The following is a 24,039-nucleotide window of genomic DNA, read 5'->3' on the forward strand; positions in this document are numbered from 1 at the left end:
ACTTGAATTAAAAAAATGTTCACAGGGGGTACATCACTGAAAAAAGGTTGAGAACCACTGCTGTAACATATCTGCACAGGTGTGCTTTGAGTAACAGGAAAGTAGGAGGTGCCTATCAAAATAAAACAGGGTGTTGCATCAGACAGATGTAGGTTTTGTGATTTGGCAAACAACTAATCATGACTTCAAACTTGTGTGACGTGTTACAAAATGTCTTTATGTGTTTGACGTGTAGACGGACTGTTCCAGTGACAGCGAGAGTGAGGACAACTTTATTGTGGTGCCTCCAAGGGACCACCTGGGCTTGGCCATCTTCTCCATGCTTTGCTGCTTCTGGCCTCTGGGAATTGCAGCGTTTTACTTCTCGCAAGGGGTGAGAGCACACACACATACACGCGCACACACGCACACACACGTCATTGTGATAACTACATTATTATCGCTTCCTGAAGATACTACACTCCCTGTAATTATAACCACATGACATCCCCTGGAGTCAGTCTTGAATCGAAAAAGTAAAAGCCTGTCCCCACAACATGCATGATACAAATAAACACACACACACAGTTAATTCACCCACAAACAATAACTTGTTTAGAGGTCTAGCCTAAAACAAACACAATACAATGAGATCCATTACCATGAATTGATTAACGTGGACCCCGACTTAAACAAGTTGAAAAACTTATTCGGGTGTTACCATTTAGTGGTCAATTGTACGGAATATGTACTGTACTGTGCAAACTACTAATAAAAGTATCAATCAATCAATCAATCAAAACTCTGCCATTGCAAACATAAGGCTGCAATTACGATTGTCCCAATCGGATATTGATATCAGATATCGGTCCAATTTCCGTAAAAAACAGGTATCAGTTTATATCGACCTGCATCTGAAATCTCTGATATAAGATTTTTAATACAAGCAGTCTATTCTACTACATCTTGTCTTGTTAGCTTAGGAGACAGATAATAGGTTGCCTCCATTTGAGAGTATTAATTTAAATACTGTAAAAGTGGACATACAGAAAAAAAATATGTCAATATAACTTTAATGACATACTAAATAACTTCTCTGTGACATTCCAACATAAAAGAAATGCAATAAAACAAATGCGCTAGCTCGGTGCCAATTTACATTGGGTGCGCCATGTACATGCTACTGATCAGCACTAGTGACTTTACTGTACATAGCGACTTCAACACTTCCAAATTTGGTAATGGAAACTACAACCCAGATGCACTTTCCAGTCAAACAGCTGGTGTGTAATAGGCACAATACCTACAGGACTCGACAAAAGACAAGACTGGAACATTGATTTTAATGGAATGTAACCTTTACAAAACCATTAATTTCATCTTGTAGTTAATAGACTTTAACTGTGCAGGTTAGTGTAATCACTTGATGAGTTGTGGAACCATACTCATTGAATTGTATTGTCTTATGAAACGTGTACAACATGAGTTACAGGGGACCTATTACGCAAAACCAAATTTTTTTCACTATTGGTACCTGTTTTTGTTTATTATGGACCTACAAGTCCCAAAAATTCAAAATCAAACCATAAACAACATTGCCTTCCTTTATTCTTTCTCCAAATGAACCGTTTGGAATTTGCCCATTTTGTGACCTTTTTTTTACATTGGTAACGTCAGCGGATATTTCCATATATGGTACAGGTTTACCTGAAAATATTTACGCGAGTCTGCCATTGCAGTCCGACAATTCCTTCTTGTTCTAAGTCCTCTTGTTGTGGGGAAAACTGGCTCGTACATGCACATGCATCCTCCACTGTTGCCATTTTTTTAATACAAAGTTGTATCTGTCAGTAGACTCCATCATGAACGTGCAAAAACTACAACATGGCTGACAAGGAGAAGACACATTCGATGTTCGAGGCGCATAAATAAGGCCGCTAACTAAAACGGCACATCCTGAAGAGACCGCCAGGAAGCGGCTTGAAAATGTCAAACATAATTGATGCAAAATGTTCAGGAAAGAACCCCCCTTACATGTTATGTAGAGCACAGGAAGTGTTATAAATGTAGAATAAAAACATAATATGAATGTAAGAATATGCAGCAGCAGCGAACACAGCAACATGGCGAGACCTAGACCAGCAATGACAATCCTACTGGGAATCATTTGAAAGAAGCATCAGTCAAACACACAAGATTTGCATCTTCCTTTGGCACTAATCAATAACTGTCACTCACTTGCAATGAGCGTTCTAAAAGCACGTAAAACATTTGGATACTTGCTAAAGCGAGAGCAGCGAGAGCAGCAGGCGCGAACATGAAGGCACTCAGTGAATTATCTTGTCAGACGCTAATTCCATCCTTCCGGGCTAATTATGTGGAAGCAATGGTTGGTGTTTTAGCCACGACCGCCCGCACTTAGATTGGACTGCAGACAAGCTTTGATTTTATAGCTCAATAACACACCTCGCTGCTCTTCATTTCAGACAACTGTAAATGAATGGTTTCTCTATTTGGGATTAGATTATATGATCTGGAATGATTAGGACCATGTTGAGAAGCTCAGAATTGTCCATGTCTTTGTTCATACGCTGCCACATAGGCGCCAATCTCAATGCCTAGCACCCACGTGGGATTGATGGCAACTTTCAATCTTTTGAATATCCATCCATCCATCCATTTCCTACCGCTTATTCCCTTTCGGGGTCGCGGGGGGCGCTGGCGCCTATTTCAGCTACAATCGGGCGGAAGGCAGGGTACACCCTGGACAAGTCGCCATCTTATCGCAGGGCCAACACAGATAGACGGACAACATTCATACTCACATTCACACACTAGGGCCAATTTAGTGTTGCCAATCAACCTATCCCCAGGTGCATGTCTTTGGAGGTGGGAGGAAGCCGGAGTACCTGGAGGGAACCCACACATTCACGGGGAGAACATGCAAACTCCACACAGAAAGATCCCGAGCCTGGATTTGAACCCAGGACTGCAGGAACTTCGTATTGTGAGGCAGACGCACTAACCCCTCTGCCACCGTGAAGCATCTTTTGAATATTTTTTATTTTTTTTTTGTCTTTTGAATATTTTTTGAATAATCAATCTTGTTTGGAATTTTGTGGCGAGTCTGGTAAGTTTTGCGAGATGGAATCTCACAAATCCTTTAGCCTGTAATAAGCATGGCTTAACCAAGATTTCAATTTGCAGACGATGGCGTGGAACACCGCAGAGGCCACCACAGTGTATATGTTTCTTTTAATTTGTATTCATAGCTGTATGTAGAAGTGGCTGGTTGTATTCGCTGCTTTAATGTCTTTAATGTCTGTTGTCTTCTTTGATGTTTCCCTCTTACACACATGTAAGAGGGATGTGTACTATGGCTATGAGTTGTTGTTTTTTTCCCTTGGCCTCAGTCTGGACCCCCTCTCCTCTCCTCGCCGTTTTTTTTTACTTTATTTTATTTTATTTTAATCTTCTATTTTTTTCTCCCCCCACTTGTTTACCTGTATCTCACCTTTTTTGTAAGGGGCGCTAGAAGCCGGCAGACCCGTCAGCGATCCTGTTCTGTCTCCCTGTATTGTTTGTCTAATCTTTAATGGGATCGTGCTGAAAATTTTAAATTTCCTAAAGGAACTCTCCTGAAGGAATAAATAAAGTACTATCTAATCTAATCTAATCTAATCTAATGGATTAATGACACAACCATCTTGACTTTGTACGCACTGCATGCGAGCGAATGAAGGTCATTATTACTCAACTCCCCTACACGTCACACTACAGGTGACCGTATGAACAATGCCAACACTGTCATAAACATGTGCCATATAGTGAAACCACACTAAACAACAATGACAAACACATGTTGGAAGAATATTTGCACCGCAACATAACATAATCACTCCAGACCAGATTCCCTGCAGCACCAACTCTTTCAGGATACTACTATATAAACAAATGTCGTTGGTGGATCCACACCTAACATCCACTGTAATGATATACCATGAATTGTTTAGCGTGGACCCCCAAATACCATTTAGTGGCCAATTGCACGGAATATGTACTGTACTGTACAATCTACTAATAAAAGTCTCAATCAATGAAATGATAGCACGTACAATAGCATATCTAGTCCATACTACTATGACTTAATCGATATTTTTTAACATCACAAAATCATCTTTCGTTTTTTAAAATTGTATATTATGTTCAGAAACTCAGGAAATATGTCCCTGGACACATAAGGAATTTGAATATGACCAATGTATGATCCTGTAACGACTTGGTATCGAATTGATACCCAAATTTGTGGTATCATCCAAAACGACTGTAAAGTATCAAGCAACAGAAGAATAACTGATTATTACATTCTAACAAAAGTGTAGATAGAACATGTTGAAAGAGAAAATAACCAGATATTAACAGTAAATGAACAAGTATATTCATAATTAATTTTATACCACTTGTCCTAAATAATTTTGACAAAATAATAGAATGAAAAACATGATACAATATGTTACTGCATATTTCAGCAGCTAAATTAGGAGCCTTTTTTGGTTTACTTACTACTAAAAGACAAGTTGTTGAGTATGTTCACTATTTGATTTAAGGATAAATTTGCAATAAGAAACATATGTTTAATGTACCCTAAGATTGTTTGTTATAAATAAAGCCAATAATGAACTTTTTGTGGTGCCCTTTACTTAGAAAAGTACCAAAAAATACCAAAATACAGACACACCGAGCACCCCCTGGCAGAAATGTAGATCGGCGCTATACAATGACATATTGACAAACAATAGAAAACCTTCTGAGTTGCTGTGAAAAGGAATTCAGTCAAATAAATTAAAAGCTGTAACAAACTTTGCAGATGGCAGACTGACCCATGGTGTCTTTGTCCCATTAGATGGTTGGGGAGCAAGCTCGCTGCTTCTTTCTTTCTAAAAATGTCTTTATTCGTTGCTGCACAGGTCACAGCAAGGACTGAAACACCTGTAGTGTTCTTAGGGGATATTGAAATCGAGTTGCCGTTATTGCCACTAATCGCTCGACAATGCTAATTAATGTTTCTCTCTGCGAGTCGAGAGAAACAGTGATTGCTTTCATGATTATGCAAACAAACTGCCCTCAAACCTTGAAGTTATCATCATACATTGTGTGACGGTAATAGATGAAAACAAATGAGCTAATTATTGTGAAACGGTGTGTGTGTCAGTGTTTAGATGATGAAGGGGGTTGTTGACTTGGGGTAAAAATATTGTGGCATTAAGCGATGTCGATATTAACATTTACACCCTCATGAAAATGAAGAGTGTTGTCACATCACCAAGATTTCAGTAGTCAATACTGATTTGGGGTGGGAAATGAGATTAACATGGGGCAGCACGGTTTTACAGGGGTTAGTGCATGTGACTCACAATACGAAGGTCCTGAGTTCCATCCCGGGCTCTGGATCTTTCTGTGTGGGTTCTATCCGGGAACTCCGGCTTCCTCCCACCTCCAAAGACATGCACCTGGGAATAGGTTGATTGGCAACACTAAATTGGCCCTAGTGTGTGAATGTGAGTTTGAATGTTGTCTGTCTATCTGTGTTGGCCCTGCGATGAGGTGGCGACTTGTCCAGGGTGTACACCGCCATCTGCCCGAATGCAGCTGAGATAAGCTCCAGAAACCCCCATGACACCAAAAGGGACAAGCGGTAGAAAATGGATGGATTTTGCTCAACGATTCGGTTCCTTAACAGTTCTCTTATTCTTACTGGGGGAAAAAAGAAAAGGTGGATTAGCGTCAATTTAGTTTAGTTTAGACATAAAATGACCTTACAAAGCCTACTCTTGTGAAGCATATATGTAGCAAAGAAAAACAAATATATATATATATATATATATATATATATATATATATATATATATATATATATATATATATATATATATATATATAAGAAATTAAAAAAGAATTTAACAAAATAAATCATGTGGAAGTTACACAAGAATGTAACAGTTTGTAACATGTGATATTAACTTATTGCATGCAAAGTGAAATATGTCAGGCATTTTATTTATTATAATTTTGATGATTATTGTTTGCAGTTTATGAAAAGCGTGAATTGAAAATGTCAGAAAATGTGGGGTTTCAAAAACTAAGCTATCATGATCAAGATTTAATAAATAAAAGGCTTATATATCTATTACATGTCTCATTTTGCATGAAATAAGTTAACATCACATAGTAGTTTTGCATTTGAAATGTGTTGCTGACATTAACAGACTTTAGCGCAATATTTATTTTTTGAGTTATATCTTCATAATGGAAATGAGTGAAAATGCTGTTGGAGGAAAACATACATTTTTTCCCTGACTCCAATTGAGCATTCACCTACCTACTGCAGCTAATACATGCAAGCTTTTGACCAAAAACTTACCTTGAATTGTTTTACGTGGACCGCCACTTTAAACAAGTGGACCGCGACTTCAAACAAGTTGAAAAAATTATTCGGGTGTTACCATTTAGTGGTCAATTTTACGGAATATGTACTGAACTGTGCAATCTACTAATAAAAGGTTCAATTAATCAATCAAAAACTGCTCGGTGACCTTTGTCTAGCGGTCAACGTGAACTGAAGCGAGTACTGCCCGCCTCGTAGTCGGTCATAATCTCTTTCTCTTCATGCTCATCTAAATGAGAAGGCATTCATTTCAATTAAACAAATAATGAAGCTAGCATGATAGGCGGCAAGTTAGTACCCGTTGTATTCAGATGACGTGCTAGCGTTACTGCTGCTGGGATGAGATCGGAGCGGTTGAACGCGACTTTCATTTATAATTATTGCATGCTGTGTATTCAAATATTTCTGAAAATTGCTGGTATTCCTCCTCTTGATGAACTAGCAGCCTTATGATGATTACAAGTAACACCGTCGCAATCTTTTCTTGCTAAATGTAGTCAACTTTAGAGTGTTTGTTTTGCCCGGGTACGCCCATTTTACGATCTCACGTCACTACGCACATTGCGCAATGACATCATTCCAACCCAGAAGAATCGATAGGGGAACTGTTGAAAAAAATGGGATGCGGTTCCAAGGAATTGATACACTGGGAACAATAAGGGGCCAAAACACTGGGGAACATATTCACCATTAATTAGTTGCTTATTAAAGTAATAAAAACTTAATTTAGAGTTATTTGGTTACCAGGGGAACATATTAGGGTTTACGATTAGGGTTATTAATAAGCAATAATTCTGAGGTTATTGAGGGAACACTCCTAGTTAATGGCTTACTGGTTGTATAATAAGACCACGCAGAATAAAGCATTAGTAAGTACTTAATAATAAATAATTATGAGCCAATGTGTCACTAATTTACATGTTAATAAGCAACTAATTAATGGTGAATATGTGTTCCATACTAAAGTGTTACTCCAGTAAGATTTATAATCGGGAAAAAAATGTACTTTGTAAAAAAATATTGTGTTGGCACCCAAACAGGTTTTGGTAACAAATAAATATTTGGTGGATATTTTTTGTAATCATGATATGTATTTGATGCCAATATTCATGTTATTATTTCAAAAGTTTTCTTTCTTTATTTGTTTTTTTTCACATTCACTTATTTACGCTGACTCATAACTGCTCACACTGTCACGGCCAGGACTCATTGCAATGCGCCCTCATCCTTGCGCTCTGCTTCGCACCTCGGGACACGACCGCATACATCCAGGGACGCGCCATCCGCGTCTACACCCTGCAGCAGCCATCAGCTGCAATCATTTACCAGCAATCAGCACACCTGCCTGTATGAAGGAGCTGCCTTCATAAACCTGGTCATTTTGCCATCAGGCACCGGAATATAATCTTCTGTACCTTCTCTGTGTGCATCCCCGAGTCACGCTATGTGTCGTGTGCTCTTGGCTCTTCCCTGCTTCCCTCGTGCTTCCTGGTTCTCGACTCCTGGCTGGCCCCCGCTCTACGACGACTCGCTTTTGCCTCTCGACCCCGCTTTCGCCCCTGGACAACAATACCTGCCTTGCCCTTGTCGGACAGCACCGCTCCTCTAAACACTCACCTCCAATATTTACGATAAAACCCTTCAGTTAAATCCTGCACATAGCTTTACACCATACTCACTCTTGGATCTCGTTCACACTGCATTTCCTTAGTTAATATTATTTTTGTTTTATTATTTTATATGTATGGTATATATATATATATATATATATATATATATATATATATATATATATATATATATATATATAGATGGCGGCGCCCGGACGGGCTGCGACATTGCGGAGCTCTTGCTAAGGATAGAACATTTGGCGGAAATGCCGGACAGTTCTGCAGACTTCATGGCTGGCTCGCATCGTGGTCACTCCGTGATCACGTACGACCGCCAGACACTTCTGGATATGGACATATCGGGCCGTTTTGGACTGATAGACGCGTGCTTGCTGGACGTGCTGACTAGTACGGGAGTGTTGCGGCGGCTACATCCAGCGGCCTGTGAAGCAGGGGAGTATAGTAGCAGCGGGGGCCGTCTACGGAGCAGACGCCAGCGGTGTGATCGGAAACGCGGATGCCGAGCGGGGCCAAAAACAAATCAGAAGGCTAATCCCCACAGAACACCACTTCCCTCCATCCTGCAGCCGCATTTAAATGAAAGATGCAAGACTACTGGTCTGGGTAAGGAGTCAGTTAAATTAGAACAAGTTTTTTCTGCTTTGAGTGTTTCAGAGTTGGACATGTGTTTTACCGAGGTGGCTAACTATGATTCGTGCAGTTTATCAAAGCAACAAACAAACAATCGGAAAATCCCCGTTACTGAGGTGGCTAACCATGATGCGTGCAGTTTATCAAAGCAACAATCAAACAATCGAAAAATTCCCGTCGTATCAATTCCTAGATATGGTCGTAATTATACTAAATGCACTGGGCATAATAAACACAACATTATTAATATTGCTACTACGGATAATTTGATCAAAAATTCCCTAAAACAGCCGACTACCTATAATATAGATTTTTTAAACATAAGATCATTGTCTCCCAAAACGTTGTTAGTTAATGATATTATCAGAGACAACAATCTTAACGTCATCGGTCTCAGTGAAACCTGGCTTAAACCAAACGACTTTTTTGCGCTAAATGAGGCATGTCCTCCTAACTTTACACATGCGCATATTGCCCGTCCGCTCAAAAGGGATGGGGGGGTCGCACTAATATACAACGAAAACTTTAACCCTAGTCCTAACATAAATAATAAATATAAATCGTTTGAGGTGCTTACTATGAGGTCTGTCACACCGCTGCCTCTACACCTGGCTGTTATCTACCGCCCCCCAGGGCCCTATTCGGACTTTATCAATGAATTCTCAGAGTTCGTTGCTGATCTAGTGACACACGCCGATAATATAATCATAATGGGGGACTTTAATATCCATATGAATACCCCATCGGACCCACCGTGCGTAGCGCTCCAGACTATAATTGATAGCTGTGGTCTCACACAAATAATAAATGAACCCACGCATCGCAACGGTAATACGATAGACCTAGTGCTTGTCAGGGGTATCACCGTTTCCAAAGTTACGATACTCCCGTATACTAAAGTATTGTCCGATCATTACCTTATAAAATTTGAGGTTCAGACGCATGTTCGTCAAACTAATAATAATAATAACTGCTATAGCAGCCGCAACATTAATACGGCCACAACGACAACTCTTGCTGACCTACTGCCCTCGGTAATGGCACCATTCCCAAAATATGTGGGCTCTATTGATAACCTCACTAACAACTTTAACGACGCCCTGCGCGAAACCATTGATAACATAGCACCGCTAAAGTTAAAAAAGGCTCCAAAAAAGCGCACCCCGTGGTTTACAGAAGAAACTAGAGCTCAGAAATTATTATGCAGAAAGCTGGAACGCAAATGGCGCACGACTAAACTTGAGGTGCACCATCAAGCATGGAGTGATGGTTAAATAACTTATAAACGCATGCTTACCTTAGCTAAAGCTAAATATTACTCAAATCTCATCCACCGTAATAAAAACGATCCTAAATTTTTGTTTAGTACGGTAGCATCGCTAACCCAACAAGGGACTCCTTCCAGTAGCTCCACCCACTCAGCTGATGACTTTATGCAATTCTTTAGTAAGAAAATTGAAGTCATTAGAAAGGAGATTAAAAACAATGCGTCCCAGCTACAACGGGGTTCTATTAACACTGACACGATTGTATATACGGCGGGTACTGCCCTCCAAAATAGTTTCTCTCGTTTTGAGGAAATAACATTAGAGGAATTGTTACAACGTGTAAATGGAATAAAACAAACAACATGTTTACTTGACCGTCTTCCTGGGAAACTGATCAAGGAGCTCTTTGTATTATTAGGTCCATCAGTGCTAAATATTATAAACTTATCACTTTCCTCGGGCACTGTTCCCCTAGCATTCAAAAAAGCGGTTATTCATCCTCTTCTTAAAAGACCTAACCTCGATCCTGACCTCATGGTAAACTACCGACCGGTGTCTCACCTTCCCTTTATTTCAGAAATCCTCGAAAAAATTGTTGCGGAGCAGTTAAATGAACACTTAGCGTCTAACAATCTATGTGAAACCTTTCAATCCGGTTTCAGGGCAAATCACTCCACGGAGACAGCACTCGCAAAAATGACTAATGATCTATTGCTAATGATGGATTCTGATGCGTCATCTATGTTGCTGCTCCTCGATCTTAGCGCTGCTTTCGATACTGTCGATCATAATATTTTATTAGAACGTATCAAAACACGAATTGGTATGTCAGACTTAGCCCTGTCTTGGTTTAACTCTTATCTTACTGATAGGATGCAGTGTGTCTCCCATAACAATGTGACCTCAGACTACGTTAAGGTAACGTGTGGAGTTCCCCAGGGTTCGGTCCTTGGCCCTGCACTCTTCAGCATCTACATGCTGCCGCTAGGTGACATCATACGCAAATACGGTGTTAGCTTTCACTGTTATGCTGATGACACCCAACTCTACATGCCCCTAAAACTGACCAACATGCCGGATTGTAGTCAGCTGGAGGCGTGTCTTAATGAAATTAAACAATGGATGTCCGCTAACTTTTTGCAACTCAACGCCAAAAAAACGGAAATGCTGATTATCGGTCCTGCTAGACACCGAACTCTATTTAATAATACAACTCTAACATTTGACAACCAAACAATTAAACAAGGCGACACGGTAAAGAATCTGGGTATTATCTTCGACCCAACTCTCTCCTTTGAGGCACACATTAAAAGCGTTACTAAAACGGCCTTCTTTCATCTCCGTAATATCGCTAAAATTCGCTCCATTCTGTCCACTAAAGACGCTGAGATCATTATCCATGCGTTTGTTACGTCTCGCCTCGATTACTGTAACGTATTATTTTCGGGTCTCCCCATGTCTAGCATTAAAAGATTACAGTTGGTACAAAATGCGGCTGCTAGACTTTTGACAAGAACAAGAATGTTTGATCACATTACGCCTGTACTGGCTCTCCTGCACTGGCTTCCTGTGCACTTAAGATGTGACTTTTAGGTTTTACTACTTACGTATAAAATACTACACGGTCTAGCTCCATCCTATCTTGCCGATTGTATTGTACCATATGTCCCGGCAAAAAATCTGCGTTTAAAGGACTCCGGCTTATTAGTGATTCCCAAAGCCCAAAAAAAGTCTGCGGGCTATAGAGCTTTTTCATTTCGGGCTCCAGTACTCTGGAATGCCCTCCCGGTAACAGTTCGAGATGCCACCTCAGTAGAAGCATTTAAGTCTCACCTTAAAACTCATTTGTATACTCTAGCCTTTAAATAGACTCCCTTTTTAGACCAGTTGATCTGCCGTTTCTTTTCTTTTTCTTCTATGTTCCACTCTCCCTTGTGGAGGGGGTCCGGTCTGATCCGGTGGCCATGTACTGCTTGCCTGTGTATCGGCTGGGGACATCTCTGCGCTGCTGATCCGCCTCTGCTTGGGACGGTTTCCTGCTGGCTCCGCTGTGAACGGGACTCTCGCTGCTGTGTTGGATCCGCTTTGGACTGGACTCTCGCGACTGTGTTGGATCCATTATGGATCGAACTTTCACAGTATCATGTTAGACCCGGTCGACATCCATTGCTTTCCTCCTCTCCAAGGTTCTCATAGTCATCATTGTCACCGACGTCCCACTGGGTCATTATTGTCACCAATGTCCCACTGGGTGTGAGTTTTCCTTGCCCTTATATGGGCCTACCGAGGATGCCGTAGTGGTTTGTGCAGCTCTTTGAGACACTAGTGATTTAGGGCTATATAAGTAAACATTGATTGATTGATATATATATATATATATATATATATATATATATATATATATATATATATATATATATGTAATATAATAATAAATATTTGGACATTACCAACCCCTGGAGTCAGTCTGCCGTCATCTCCTCTCTGCAAACCATAACACACACATGGAGACTAGACGTGGTTCGCCAAGAAAAAAGTGTTCAGTATTATGTACTTATAGAACTGAAAAAAACATGTATCCATGTAATGTTTGCATGTCGTATCGACTTGATATCAAAGTATCCATATGTTTGTCAACCCTACTCAATTAATGTGTGGTCAGGGTTAAATAATATGAATTCCTTGACATGCTACATCCACAGTCTGAGTTTGACTGATAAAATATTGCTCCTTTGTTAGCGTGGTTCAATTTTTTAACACAGAGATGTAAAAACAGGAGACACATGTCCTCCATTGTTGTTTTCAAATTGGCCTTTACAGAGCAATATGGGCTTAGATCCAATGTTAGTCCTAAAGTAGTTCAAAACAATTTGTGGTTGTCAAAATATTTGTATTTCTAGCTTTGGATGATGTTGTCAATGAAGCTTCTGCGTCAAATGATAATGATGATGATGATGATGTATGTGTTGTTTATCATTTTTGGGTGCTTGTTAGTACAAGCTGCAGTCTTTGACATTTCTTTACAAATAGCCATGCCACGCATGAAGAGTTTCTTCCAGCTCATCAGTCAGGAGGCTCATCCTCCGACTTTCTTCCATGAGACAGTTTGTGTAATTGCCAAGTCGCAAAACGCTGACACTTAAGCAGACCTTTGATTTGTGCCTTCATGTTTCTGACGTTCTGCTTGCAGACCACCAAGGCGGTGCACAAAGGGGACTTCCCGTTGGCCAACATTGCATCACGGCGCGCTCTCTTCCTGGCTGCCCTCTCCATCACTATTGGCACCGGCGTGTACGTGGGCGTGGTGGTGGCACTTATCGCCTACCTTTCGAAACCGGGACACATATAGTGGCTGCTCGCTTCCACCCTGGGGAGAGCCCGAGAAAAGAAGAAGAAGAAGAAGCAGCAGTGTTGGTGCTGCACGTTTGGAGGAAAGTATTTTGGGGGGGTTAGCTGTACAGTTTTCCCTTCCTCCTTCCTGTCTTTTCCCTGCAGACTTCCTTTCAGACACAATTGGGGAAAAGGGTCAAACTGGAAGGTTTTCATCTCATTGAGACTTGGAAAAGTTTTGAGGAATTACTGTTTCCCAAGTAGGAGCTCAACTTGCATCCAATTGACTTCATCCCTTGTTGGACTTTCCTCCTGTTGGCTGTTTTTGTCAACTTCTAAGAAAGGAAACAAGCTTGAAGTGAGCGCTATCGGAGGTTAAGATCACAAAAAATCGAAACGCATCTTTGTTGTCTTTTGTGTCTGCCGTCATCAATTGCCACCTGGGATTCTAATGTTAATAAAAAGAAGCAAAAGAAACACCAGGTTTCCGGGGAACTAACAAAAATGTTTCACTTTATCTTAGGGAATGCCTCACTACCCATCTGTCAAAGTCTTTCTGTAAAATCTGACACTGTCCTCTCATACCAGATGTTGTTTGCTTTGTTTTTGTGTGTCTAATAACACTTTTATACCTGTACCTCAGACAAGTGTGAGGTACAAGTGTTCCCAGCACCCGAAGGTGTCAAAATGTTGCCCTCTTGATTGCCCGCCCGCACCCCTACTTGCTGCCACCCTACCACCCTATACCACCAAATGTGTGCAAAATTAATTATTTATGAATTTGATTGATTTTAAAATGAGGATCCAAACTAGAAATCCATCCATCCATCATCTTCCGCTTATCCGAGGTCGGGTCGCGGGGGCAACAGCCTAAGCAGGGAAACCCAGACTTCCCTCTCCCCAGCCACTTCGTCTAGCTCTTCCCGGGGGATCCCGAGGCGTTCCCAGGCCAGCCGGGAGACATAGTCTTCCCAACGTGTCCTGGGTCTTCCCCGTGGCCTCCTACCGGTTGGACGTGCCCTAAACACCTCCCTAGGGAGGCGTTCGGGTGGCATCCTGACCAGATGCCCGAACCACCTCATCTGGCTCCTCTCGATGTGAAGGAGCAGCGGCTTTACTTTGAGCTCCTCCCGGATGGCAGAGCTTCTCACCCTATCTCTAAGGGAGAGCCCCGCCACACGGCGGAGGAAACTAGAAATAGAACTGCATATTTACATGTTTTAACTTTCAAATCAAATGGTAAATGGTAAATAAAAATGTTCATGTCCCAGAATGCATTACTGGATCATCCATCCATCCATTTCCTACCACTTATTCCATTTGGGGTAGATCAACGCATTCAAAATAGAAACAATTTGTGTTTGATTTGAGTGTTTGTAATGTAGGATTTGGTATTTGAATCAAAACCTTTGTTAAACGCAGGCATGTGATTTATCCATCTATAGTCAGAAATCCGTCTTTTTTATCTCTGTGAAAATATAAAATAATATTTTTAGCGTTTGTTTGTTTTTTCCGACCTACAATGTGTGTTCAAATCTTGAGCCGTCTCTTTGCCATACCTGCCCACAACCACAGTTGTCCTGTAATGTAATGATAATCCAGTGGTAAATACTATGGGTTTCAATTAAAAATGATTAACTTAAAAATGGAAGCTATGTAGGGAAGCAACTACACAGGCAGGGGACAAAATATATGGGAAACATCAATGATGATTGGTTGGTTTACGTATAAGAAAATCAGTGATTGGTTGGTTGGTTTACCACGATGAGTCATGGGCAAAACATTAAGCACAGGCCAATCAGAGGCAAGTTAGAGCGGGTCATCAAACCAGGAAAGGAAATCACAACAGACAGGCACATCCCAAATGACGAGAGAGTCGAAGAAGAGAAGAAGGAATATTCAAGCGGGTGATTTATATATTAAAAAAACTAGTGGAAGATGGCAGAGGGATTTTCTTCCTTAGATTTTTCTTATAGCGATGTAGATGAGGTCTAGGAAACCCACAATGCGCCTACTTGGCCACATTTGGACAATTTTATGCATCTGGATAAATCAATGCCCTCAACATTCATTTGAGTTGTTTACCTTGTAAGCCCAAATCAAAACTGCTCTCGACATGGAGTACGTGGAATTCACATTTCAGAACACACATGATTGTGGCAGACTTGTGATGACTTTTGCTCCAGTATATCCTGTCTAAATGCTAAATTTCATTTTCATTGGTGTTTTACAACAAAATAGTAGCTGACATGTTGTTCATTATTTCTACTGTTTATATTTTGACATTGAATAGTTGAATAATTTTGAAACATAAAAATTACTGCAATATATTTTTTATTTCATGCTATAAATCACAAATGGCTATTCAGATAAAGGAAGTTGGCGAATAGAATAAAAAGTGTTTGTACTCGTTATGAGTTTTGTATTTGGATCAGTTAGAAGTGGAGAGGGAGTCAAAGAGACTGAAATTGGCTATAAAGTCCAAGGCATAATCCACTAAAGCAAAAACAAAAAGGAAAATGCAAGCTGCTCAGAAATTTAACAGGAAGGCTCATGTCAGAGCATCATTGTAAAAATGCCAAAGTAATGTGGGAATGAACCAAATTAATGTGTAAATAATGTAAATTGCAGGATGAACCATCTGTGGCTGTGAAGTGAAAACTAGTAAGGTTGTAAATAGAGTAGGCTAACCCATGTGGTTCCTGTGGTTATGAACACAAGTTATAATTACTGTAGTGACTAAATAACACAGTGACTGAAACAGACATAATGATTCATTTGGATGAATTGGGTATGTATTTATGTAAAGTCTGTTGATAACTTTTCATTTATTTAAAAACTAATAGTCTTTAAATGGTGCTCTTTTTTTTTTTTTCCAAATGTTTGCATGTTCAATTGCTGGAAAACCAGACCCCCAGCTTATTTTCGGTCTTTTTCATTGAGTTCAAATCACATGCCTGTAAACGTGACCAAATCTTCCTGTTACTGTGTTATGAGGATCTATTTAGTTCCAATTCTATTTTTCTAATTCAGAATTGTTTGATGAGAAGCCAAATCAGTAGAATTTTTTAAAAATAAATTTAATTGAAATTCCAAATTTTGCACAAGCCTGCCTATCCCCCTGGCAAGTTCAACATAAAACAGTTCAATTTAATGCTTAATATGTGTCAGCCCTGAGATGTTTTGTTTGGGGCTGATGAAAGACACAAGTTGACGGTAATGAGGTGTACACCCCAGTGTAGGGCTTTTGTGGCAACGCTAACTAGTTTTTAAATCATGACCACACATATCGAAAGTTTTTCCATCTTTTATACTTGTGTGCCCCAAAATTTGGCCAACCACTCATTCCCACCTCATGGTACGCCACCCTAAACTTATACTACTCCCATGACAAGTCCAACATAAATCTATTCATCATAACATACAATTTGTGGGAATGCAAACATTATTTTGGATCCTGATCACAAACATTATTTGTTTCTATCTTTTGTGTACTTGTATATGTGTACCCCTCCAAAATGTGTCCACTCCTTCGTACCCCACCCTTAAGTCCAACTCCCGGTACAAGTTCAACATAACACATTTCCTACACAGAATATGTAGGAGCCCTCAGTTGTTTTTCATGCACGATGTTCCCTTTTTGGGGTGATGAAAGACAAATGTGTCCTGCAGTGTGCTGCCGCCCATTGACTGGGGGCCCACAAATATTGAGTTTTTCCATCTTTAGGCCTGTTGGTTTTGTTGTGTCCCCACCTCATGCTGCGTCAGAGCCCTGTACAAAACATTCTAAAGTAGCCTTCAGTGGTCAGATTGTCTACAAGAAATTAAAATTCGGAAAGTTTGGAAACCATCCATCCATTTTTTACCGCTTGTCCTTTTTGGGGTCACGGAGGGTCGTTGGCGCCTATCTCGGCTACAATCGGGCGGAAAGGGGGGTACACCCTGGACATGGCCACCTCATCACAGGGCCAACACAGATACACAGACAACATTCACACTAGGGCCAACCACAAGTCCTAAATCAGGTCAATGTTGACATTCGGAGGCATGTCTATGTCCGCTCTGACACATCATCAGATTTAACGGCAAATAATTCAGTTTCACGTCAGGTGTGTTTAGACAACAGCACCAAAATGCATGATTGATACTAAGTTAGGTAAAAAAATAAAATAAAAAACAGGTAAATTATAATAATCCTTACTGCAGGAGAGAATCAATGATTTAAGACAGTGGTTCTCAACCTTTATTCAGTGATGTATGTCCTGTGAACATTTTTTTTATTAATTCAAGTACCCCCTAATCAGAGAAAAGCATTTTTGGTTGAAAAAAAAGAGATAAAGAAACAAAATACAGCACTGTGTGATCAGTTTCTAATTTATTAAATTGTGTAACAGTGCAAAATATTGCTCATTTGTAGTGGTCTTTCTTGACCTATTTGGGAAAAAAAAGATTTAAAGATAACTAAAAACTTGTTGAAAAACAAACAAGTGATTCATTTATAAATAAAGATGTCTACACATAGAAGTAATCATCAACTTAAAGTGCCCTCTTTAGGGATTGTAATAGAGATCCATCTGGATTCATGAAGTTAATTCTAAACATTTCTTCACAAAAAAAATAAATCTTTAACATCAATATTCATGGAACATGTCCACAAAAAATCTAGCTGTCAACACTGAATATTGCATTGTTGCATTTCTTTTCACAGTTCATGAACTTACATTCATATTTTGTTAAAGTATTATTCAATAAATATACTTATAAAGGATTTTTGAATTGTTGCTATTTTTAGAATATTTTTTTTAAATCTCACGTACCCCTTGGCATACCTTCAAGTACCCCCAGGGGTACGCGTACCCCCATTTGAGAACCACTGCTTTAAGAAACAAGCAATAATCAGTGACAAATAAATATATCAAAAAGTCCATGTGAAAAGGCTTAATCATTACTGAGGTTACTTTATTTGTGATTATAAGCAGGTGGGTGAGAGTTCACGCCGAGATATCCCTAGAGGCAACATCGTACTTAGCTCGCCAACATCCGTCATACCCGACGTTTATGGAGCACAATTAGCTCCGTGTAATGGCCTCTTTTTTGTTTCGAGGGAACGTGGAGTCTCTGGAGCATGGCCCTAAAATAGCACAAGCACATTCTTTTCAATAATAGGCGCGGCGTTGGTGGCGCTGAGTAAACGATCCACTATAGAAGTCTTCACGAGGGAACGCTCCAATGCAACACACTCACTCCTAAGCAGCCATTTTTTTCCCCCTAATGCAAACATGTGGTCTTCTTTGGGAATTCAAAATGTCGATGTATGGATTTGAGACTGTGATATTTCTCAACATTTCACCTCATTTGTGTGGTATTTTGTTATATTTTTCATGCTAGGTCAGAATGTGAGTTTGTTTTCATTCTCCTCTGTTATCCCAATGAGCACATAAATGACAGATTTTTTATTTATTCATGCTCTACGATTCCTGTGTGGCGGCAGTGTGTACATATTTCAAATTTAAAGACAAATAAATCCCAAAACAAGGGTCTTTCTTTCTTGAAAGCTTGCATTTGTTTTTCTTTGGGGGATCGCATTCAAACGAGGCAAAGTGAGAAGTAGCTCAGTCAGTCATTGAGATGCATGTGTTGTCCTTACATCAACATTGCACTAGCTCAGTGTGGGGGTGGGTTTGCTGCACACACGCACACACGCACACACACACACACACACACACGAGCACGTGCTCATGTCGCTACTACATCAGGGATGCCCACATGAAGCTAACAAGCAAACAACAACAATCCCCTCAGGATGCTGGCATGATGGAGACGGGTGTCGGGCATGCAGTGGGTGAGAGGAGATCCCATTATTGACTGGGGGTGTGGGTGGGGTGTGGGTGGGGTGTGGGGGGCAGTGAGTCACCCACTGGTGATCACACTGCCGCACTTGTGATCAAATGCAGAAGAAACAGAGCTGCATGTCCTATTTAATTCATAGAGTATTTTTACTTCATTTCCATTATACACATCATTGTTTTTCTGTAGAATGTTGAAAATATAATTAGAGTGGTTCAATGTATGAATTAATATATTATTTAATATTCAAATGTATTTAAAAATCAATGATTGTTTAATATATTGTTTAGTCTAAAAATATATTCATATACCATTATCTATCACATTGCTTTATTAAGAAATATATTTCAAAATATTTTTTTTATATATTTAATACAAAAATAAAAGAAAAACATTACAATACATTATTTAATATACTGTACACATTTTATTTTTAGGTAGAAAAGAATAAATAAACAAAAAAAAATTGCCACCGTCAATATTTGATTTACTATATTCCGAATATTTATAAATGAACAAGACATCATAAAACATAATGAAAATCGTTTTATTTTTAAAGCAATTGGCACAATAATTGTATGTTATTTTGTTTATTTACCCTACATTTATTACATTACATATTTTTGACAATATCAGTTGTTTTTTTTGTGAAAATTTTACTAATAGAATTACTAAATATATATATGTATATATATATATATACATATATATATGTATAATTATAATATATATAATATATAATTATATATATATATATATATATGTAATATATATAATTACTATATATATATATATATATATATATATATATATATTTATATATATATATGTACATTTTCAGAATATGCTGAGTCTATTTTCAAACAAAGAAAAACAATCTGAAGTTATCTTGGTTTTTAAGTTATAATGCCATGATTTTTTACTAGTCCGGCCCTCTTGGGAAGAAATTTTCCTCCATGTGGCCCCGAAGCTAAAATTTGACATCCCTGGTCTAAATGGTTTGCACGCATGAAGAGAGACTTCATCACATATGAATGGCCACGAAACACAAAAGTTAGCCAGGCATTTTCTTCCTTCTTCTGATGATTTTGCAGGTGTGTGTAGTGACCAGTGTTGGTTAATACAACCAAGAGCATTTTCGGTTATCAGGCTGCACTTTAGGCATTATGTCATCTAAACGCAAGCTGTAGAAAGGAAATAAATTAAAGATGTCGGACGTCATATATGGAGATATACGCTGTCGTCATGTGGCAAAAACGTCACAAAAAGAGCAAATTCCAAACGGATTGTTTGGGGGAAGTGTGAAGGAAGGCAGATTGTCCCTTGGTTGGTTTTCAAATTTCAGGGCTTTATGCAAATCCCAAACGCACCAAAAAATGGTACCAATAGATAAGAAAAGTTGGTTTTGCATAATAGGTCTCCTTTAAATAACCTATCTATTTACCTATGATCAAGGCTTATTTGTATCGCATCGTATATTTCCACATATCTCCTGTTTTGCTTCTTTGTTTTGTTTGTCTGCAAGCCTGCAAAAAACAGAAAAGGAAAGTCAGGAGCGTCCTGATGAAAGTCAATTCCATGGATTTGTATGGGTGGGGCAGCCCTGCAGAGAACGGCAGATGCTCGTGTAAAGATTTATTTATCAACTCAAATGTGAGTGGAGTGAAAGATATGAGATGTTTTCATGTGCTTGTATTTGAATGTGGTCACAGGAGAATTGCAGGTGCGCAGAGCAAGATGTATTCATGTTTTGGAATGTAAAATAAGGCAACAATGTTTTATAAGTGTTATGAGACATGCACCTGTCCCGTCCAAAGGCTAAACCCAGTAACTCAATTTTGGTCGAAACTGAGCTGATAATAATTTTGGAGTTCCTAGGTGATACGCTTTACATTAGTGTATGCGATATTGTAATTTGTTCCGTAAGTAAGCTGTTACGCGCATGGCAGGACCTAGCAACTACCACATAACCGCCTGGATACAACAGAAAAACCTAGTATCTCAAGGGACCAATCGGAGCTTCTTTGTCAGTCGCCTTATTGTCTTTAATGAGACATTTGCACTAATGGGGGCCGACTGTCAGCCTGATTATGTGATATTATGGCACGAGGGGATATTTGGAAGATTGGCCCAGGACATCGCAAGCACCTTCATTAGATGTATTGTTCTTGATTCTTCCCCTTGCATACTCTTTTGGGCAGATAACTGTGGAGGTCAAAATAAAAACTGGACGCTGTACCAGTGCCCAATGTGCAAACGCAGAATGGGGCCCACCCGAGATTGTGATAAAATATCTGGAGAAAGGGCACACGTTCATGAGAGCAGATTCAATCCATGGCTCAATCGGCAAGAAAATGAAAGCTCAAGAAAACATCTATACGTTTGATGACTTTGTAGATCTTTGTAAGACAGCATCAAGATAGATTGGTTTTCCTTTGTTTTCTTAAAATAAGCGAGAAGTAAGTTACTAGGTTTTGCCTTTGGACGGGAGACCTGGGGATAGGCTCCGCCAACACTCAATTGGCCCTAGTGTGTGAATGTGAGTGTGAATGTTGTTTGTCTATCTGTGTTGGCAATGTGATGAGGTGGCGACTTGTCCAGGGTGTACACCGCCTTCCGCTCAATTGCAACTGGGACAGGCTCAAGCATTTCTCAAGACCCTGAAAGGGACAAGCGGTACAAAATGAATGGATGGATGTTCTTTTTTATCTAAAGCAGGGGTCGGCAAGCTTTACCACTCAAAGTGCGATTTTGACCTGTTTCACAAAATAAAGAAGACAATGGGAGCCACAAAACTCTTTTGGAATTTAAAATGAAATAACACAGCATAAAGAGGTTTTTTTTGCTTTGTGCTATGTGTACACCAGGGGTCTTATGTGTACACCAAGGGTCTTAGACAACCGGTAGTGTTGTGTCGTTCGCGAACGATTCGTTCGAACGAACAAATCTTTTGAGTGAATTTACTAAACCAAATCACTTCATGAACCAATTCGTTCCTTTCTCAGTTAAGTTGAGCTCCGCCGCGACCATGGCGGTATGAGTAGAACTGGCGCATTCTGTGACTCACTGAACCCTCGACGTCGGCGAACGACGCAGCCAGCTACTCATCATGGGGGCAAGGGGAGGGACTGAGCGAACGATTCGTTCACCGCGGATTAACGACATGAATCACTCAGTGAACGACAACGCTCCCGCTCTCTGCTCTGCTTGCGCCAATGCCGCGAGTGATTCTCCTACCGTGGCGGGGATATGTTTCATGCCATTGGCATCCGTTCTCCATTCATTCTCCAAGCTAACGGCTAATGTTGACTCAAGCCACATGAAAACAAACACACACACGCGCCCCGTCCCCATTATGTCAACACATAAAGTTTTTATTGCATAATTAAGTTGATATTTCCATTTTTATATTTTTAAATGTAAGCTACATACATTTTTGTTTTAATGTTGGCATTTCTGGCACTTGGTTTGATATTTGTTTTGTTTTATTTAAGGTAGCCTATTTATTTTCTTTTTGTTTGCACATTTAAGTTAATATTTTCTTTGTTATATCTTTAAACGTAGGCTACAGAACATTTAGTTTTTATGTTGGCATTTCTAGCTCTTAATTTATTTGTTTTATTCTGAATTTATTTATTTTATTTTTGTTTGCATATTTAAGTTTACATTTTCTTTGTTACAGAACATTTAGTTTTTATGTTGGCATTTGTTAAGGGTTTTTAATTAAATATATGTTTTTGCACTGAACAAACGAGGCCTATTTATTTAACCGTTGATTGCAAGCATTTTAGTAGGCTATTACTATTTTTTTTTATTTCCTACTTTAATTTTTTATTTTTTTCATTTCAGTGCAATAAAACATATTTACCCAACCATGACATTTAGTCACACTTTGTTTATTGGACAGGCCGGAAACGCACACACAGTGTTTTTAAAAGTAACATAATCTCTACTATCCTCACCTATGGTCATGAGCTTTGGGTCATGACCGAAAGGATAAGATCACGGGTACAAGCGGCCGAAATGAGTTTCCTCCGCCGTGTGGCGGGGCTCTCCCTTAGAGATAGGGTGAGAAGCTCTGCCATCCGGGAGGAGCTCAAAGTAAAGCCGCTGCTCCTCCACATCGAGAGGAGCCAGATGAGGTGGTTCGGGCATCTGGTCAGGATGCCACCCGAACGCCTCCCTAGGGAGGTGTTTAGGGCACGTCCAACCGGTAGGAGGCCACGGGGAAGACCCAGGACACGTTGGGAAGACTATGTCTCCCGGCTGGCCTGGGAACGCCTCGGGATCCCCCGGGAAGAGCTAGACGAAGTGGCTGGGGAGAGGGAAGTCTGGGTTTCCCTGCTTAGGCTGTTGCCCCCGCGACCCGACCTCGGATAAGCGGAAGATGATGGATGGATGGATGGATGGATGGATAATCTCTACTATAGCTGCAATGTCTGTTTGCGAACATCAAGGGGAGTCTGTCAGGGCAGAGTGTGATTCACGTATGTCGCCCTCTGGCCCACAGAACTGTAGCTGAGTGATTCAGGTTCACTTCACGAACTTACAAGAACTGACTGGTCGTCGCTGAGGACGTGAATCACATTCGCGCTGCACTCACTCACCCATTCAGAATCAGGACTCGCGAACCTACTGACACAGAGAACTGACTGTGTCGCAGAGGAGGACGTCACATTAAGGCTCTCGTTCCGTTACGGTGCGCGTCGTTCATTGGGTGCTAAGGGCTTGTGTCATTCGCAAACTGACACACACCGAGATCTGCCGCTGGGGAAGCTGTTACTGACTTACTCATGATTCGCCGACCTGCACACAGAACTGCTGCTGCAGAAGTGACTCTGGGAACGAATGTTTTGAACAAATCAATTTAAGGAACTGATTCTAGTGATTCAGTACAGTCAAAAGAACT

General features: G+C 40.0%; 1 protein-coding gene across 1 annotated transcript in view; it reads left to right on the forward strand.

Annotated features, from left to right (window-relative positions):
- The window catches only part of syndig1l (synapse differentiation inducing 1-like), a 121,381-nt gene extending 102,269 nt beyond the window's left edge, over positions 1–19,112 (forward strand). Inside the window, exons 3-4 of the mRNA XM_061901287.1 lie at positions 236–373; positions 13,144–19,112. Of these exons, the coding sequence (XP_061757271.1) occupies positions 236–373; positions 13,144–13,302 (297 nt within the window). The 3' untranslated portion in view covers positions 13,303–19,112. The remainder of the gene's footprint in view (positions 1–235; positions 374–13,143) is intronic.
- Positions 19,113–24,039: the final 4,927 nt, after the last annotated feature.

This window comes from Nerophis ophidion, linkage group LG05, assembly GCF_033978795.1.
Source record: "Nerophis ophidion isolate RoL-2023_Sa linkage group LG05, RoL_Noph_v1.0, whole genome shotgun sequence".
Taxonomy (NCBI): Eukaryota; Metazoa; Chordata; class Actinopteri; order Syngnathiformes; family Syngnathidae; genus Nerophis; species Nerophis ophidion.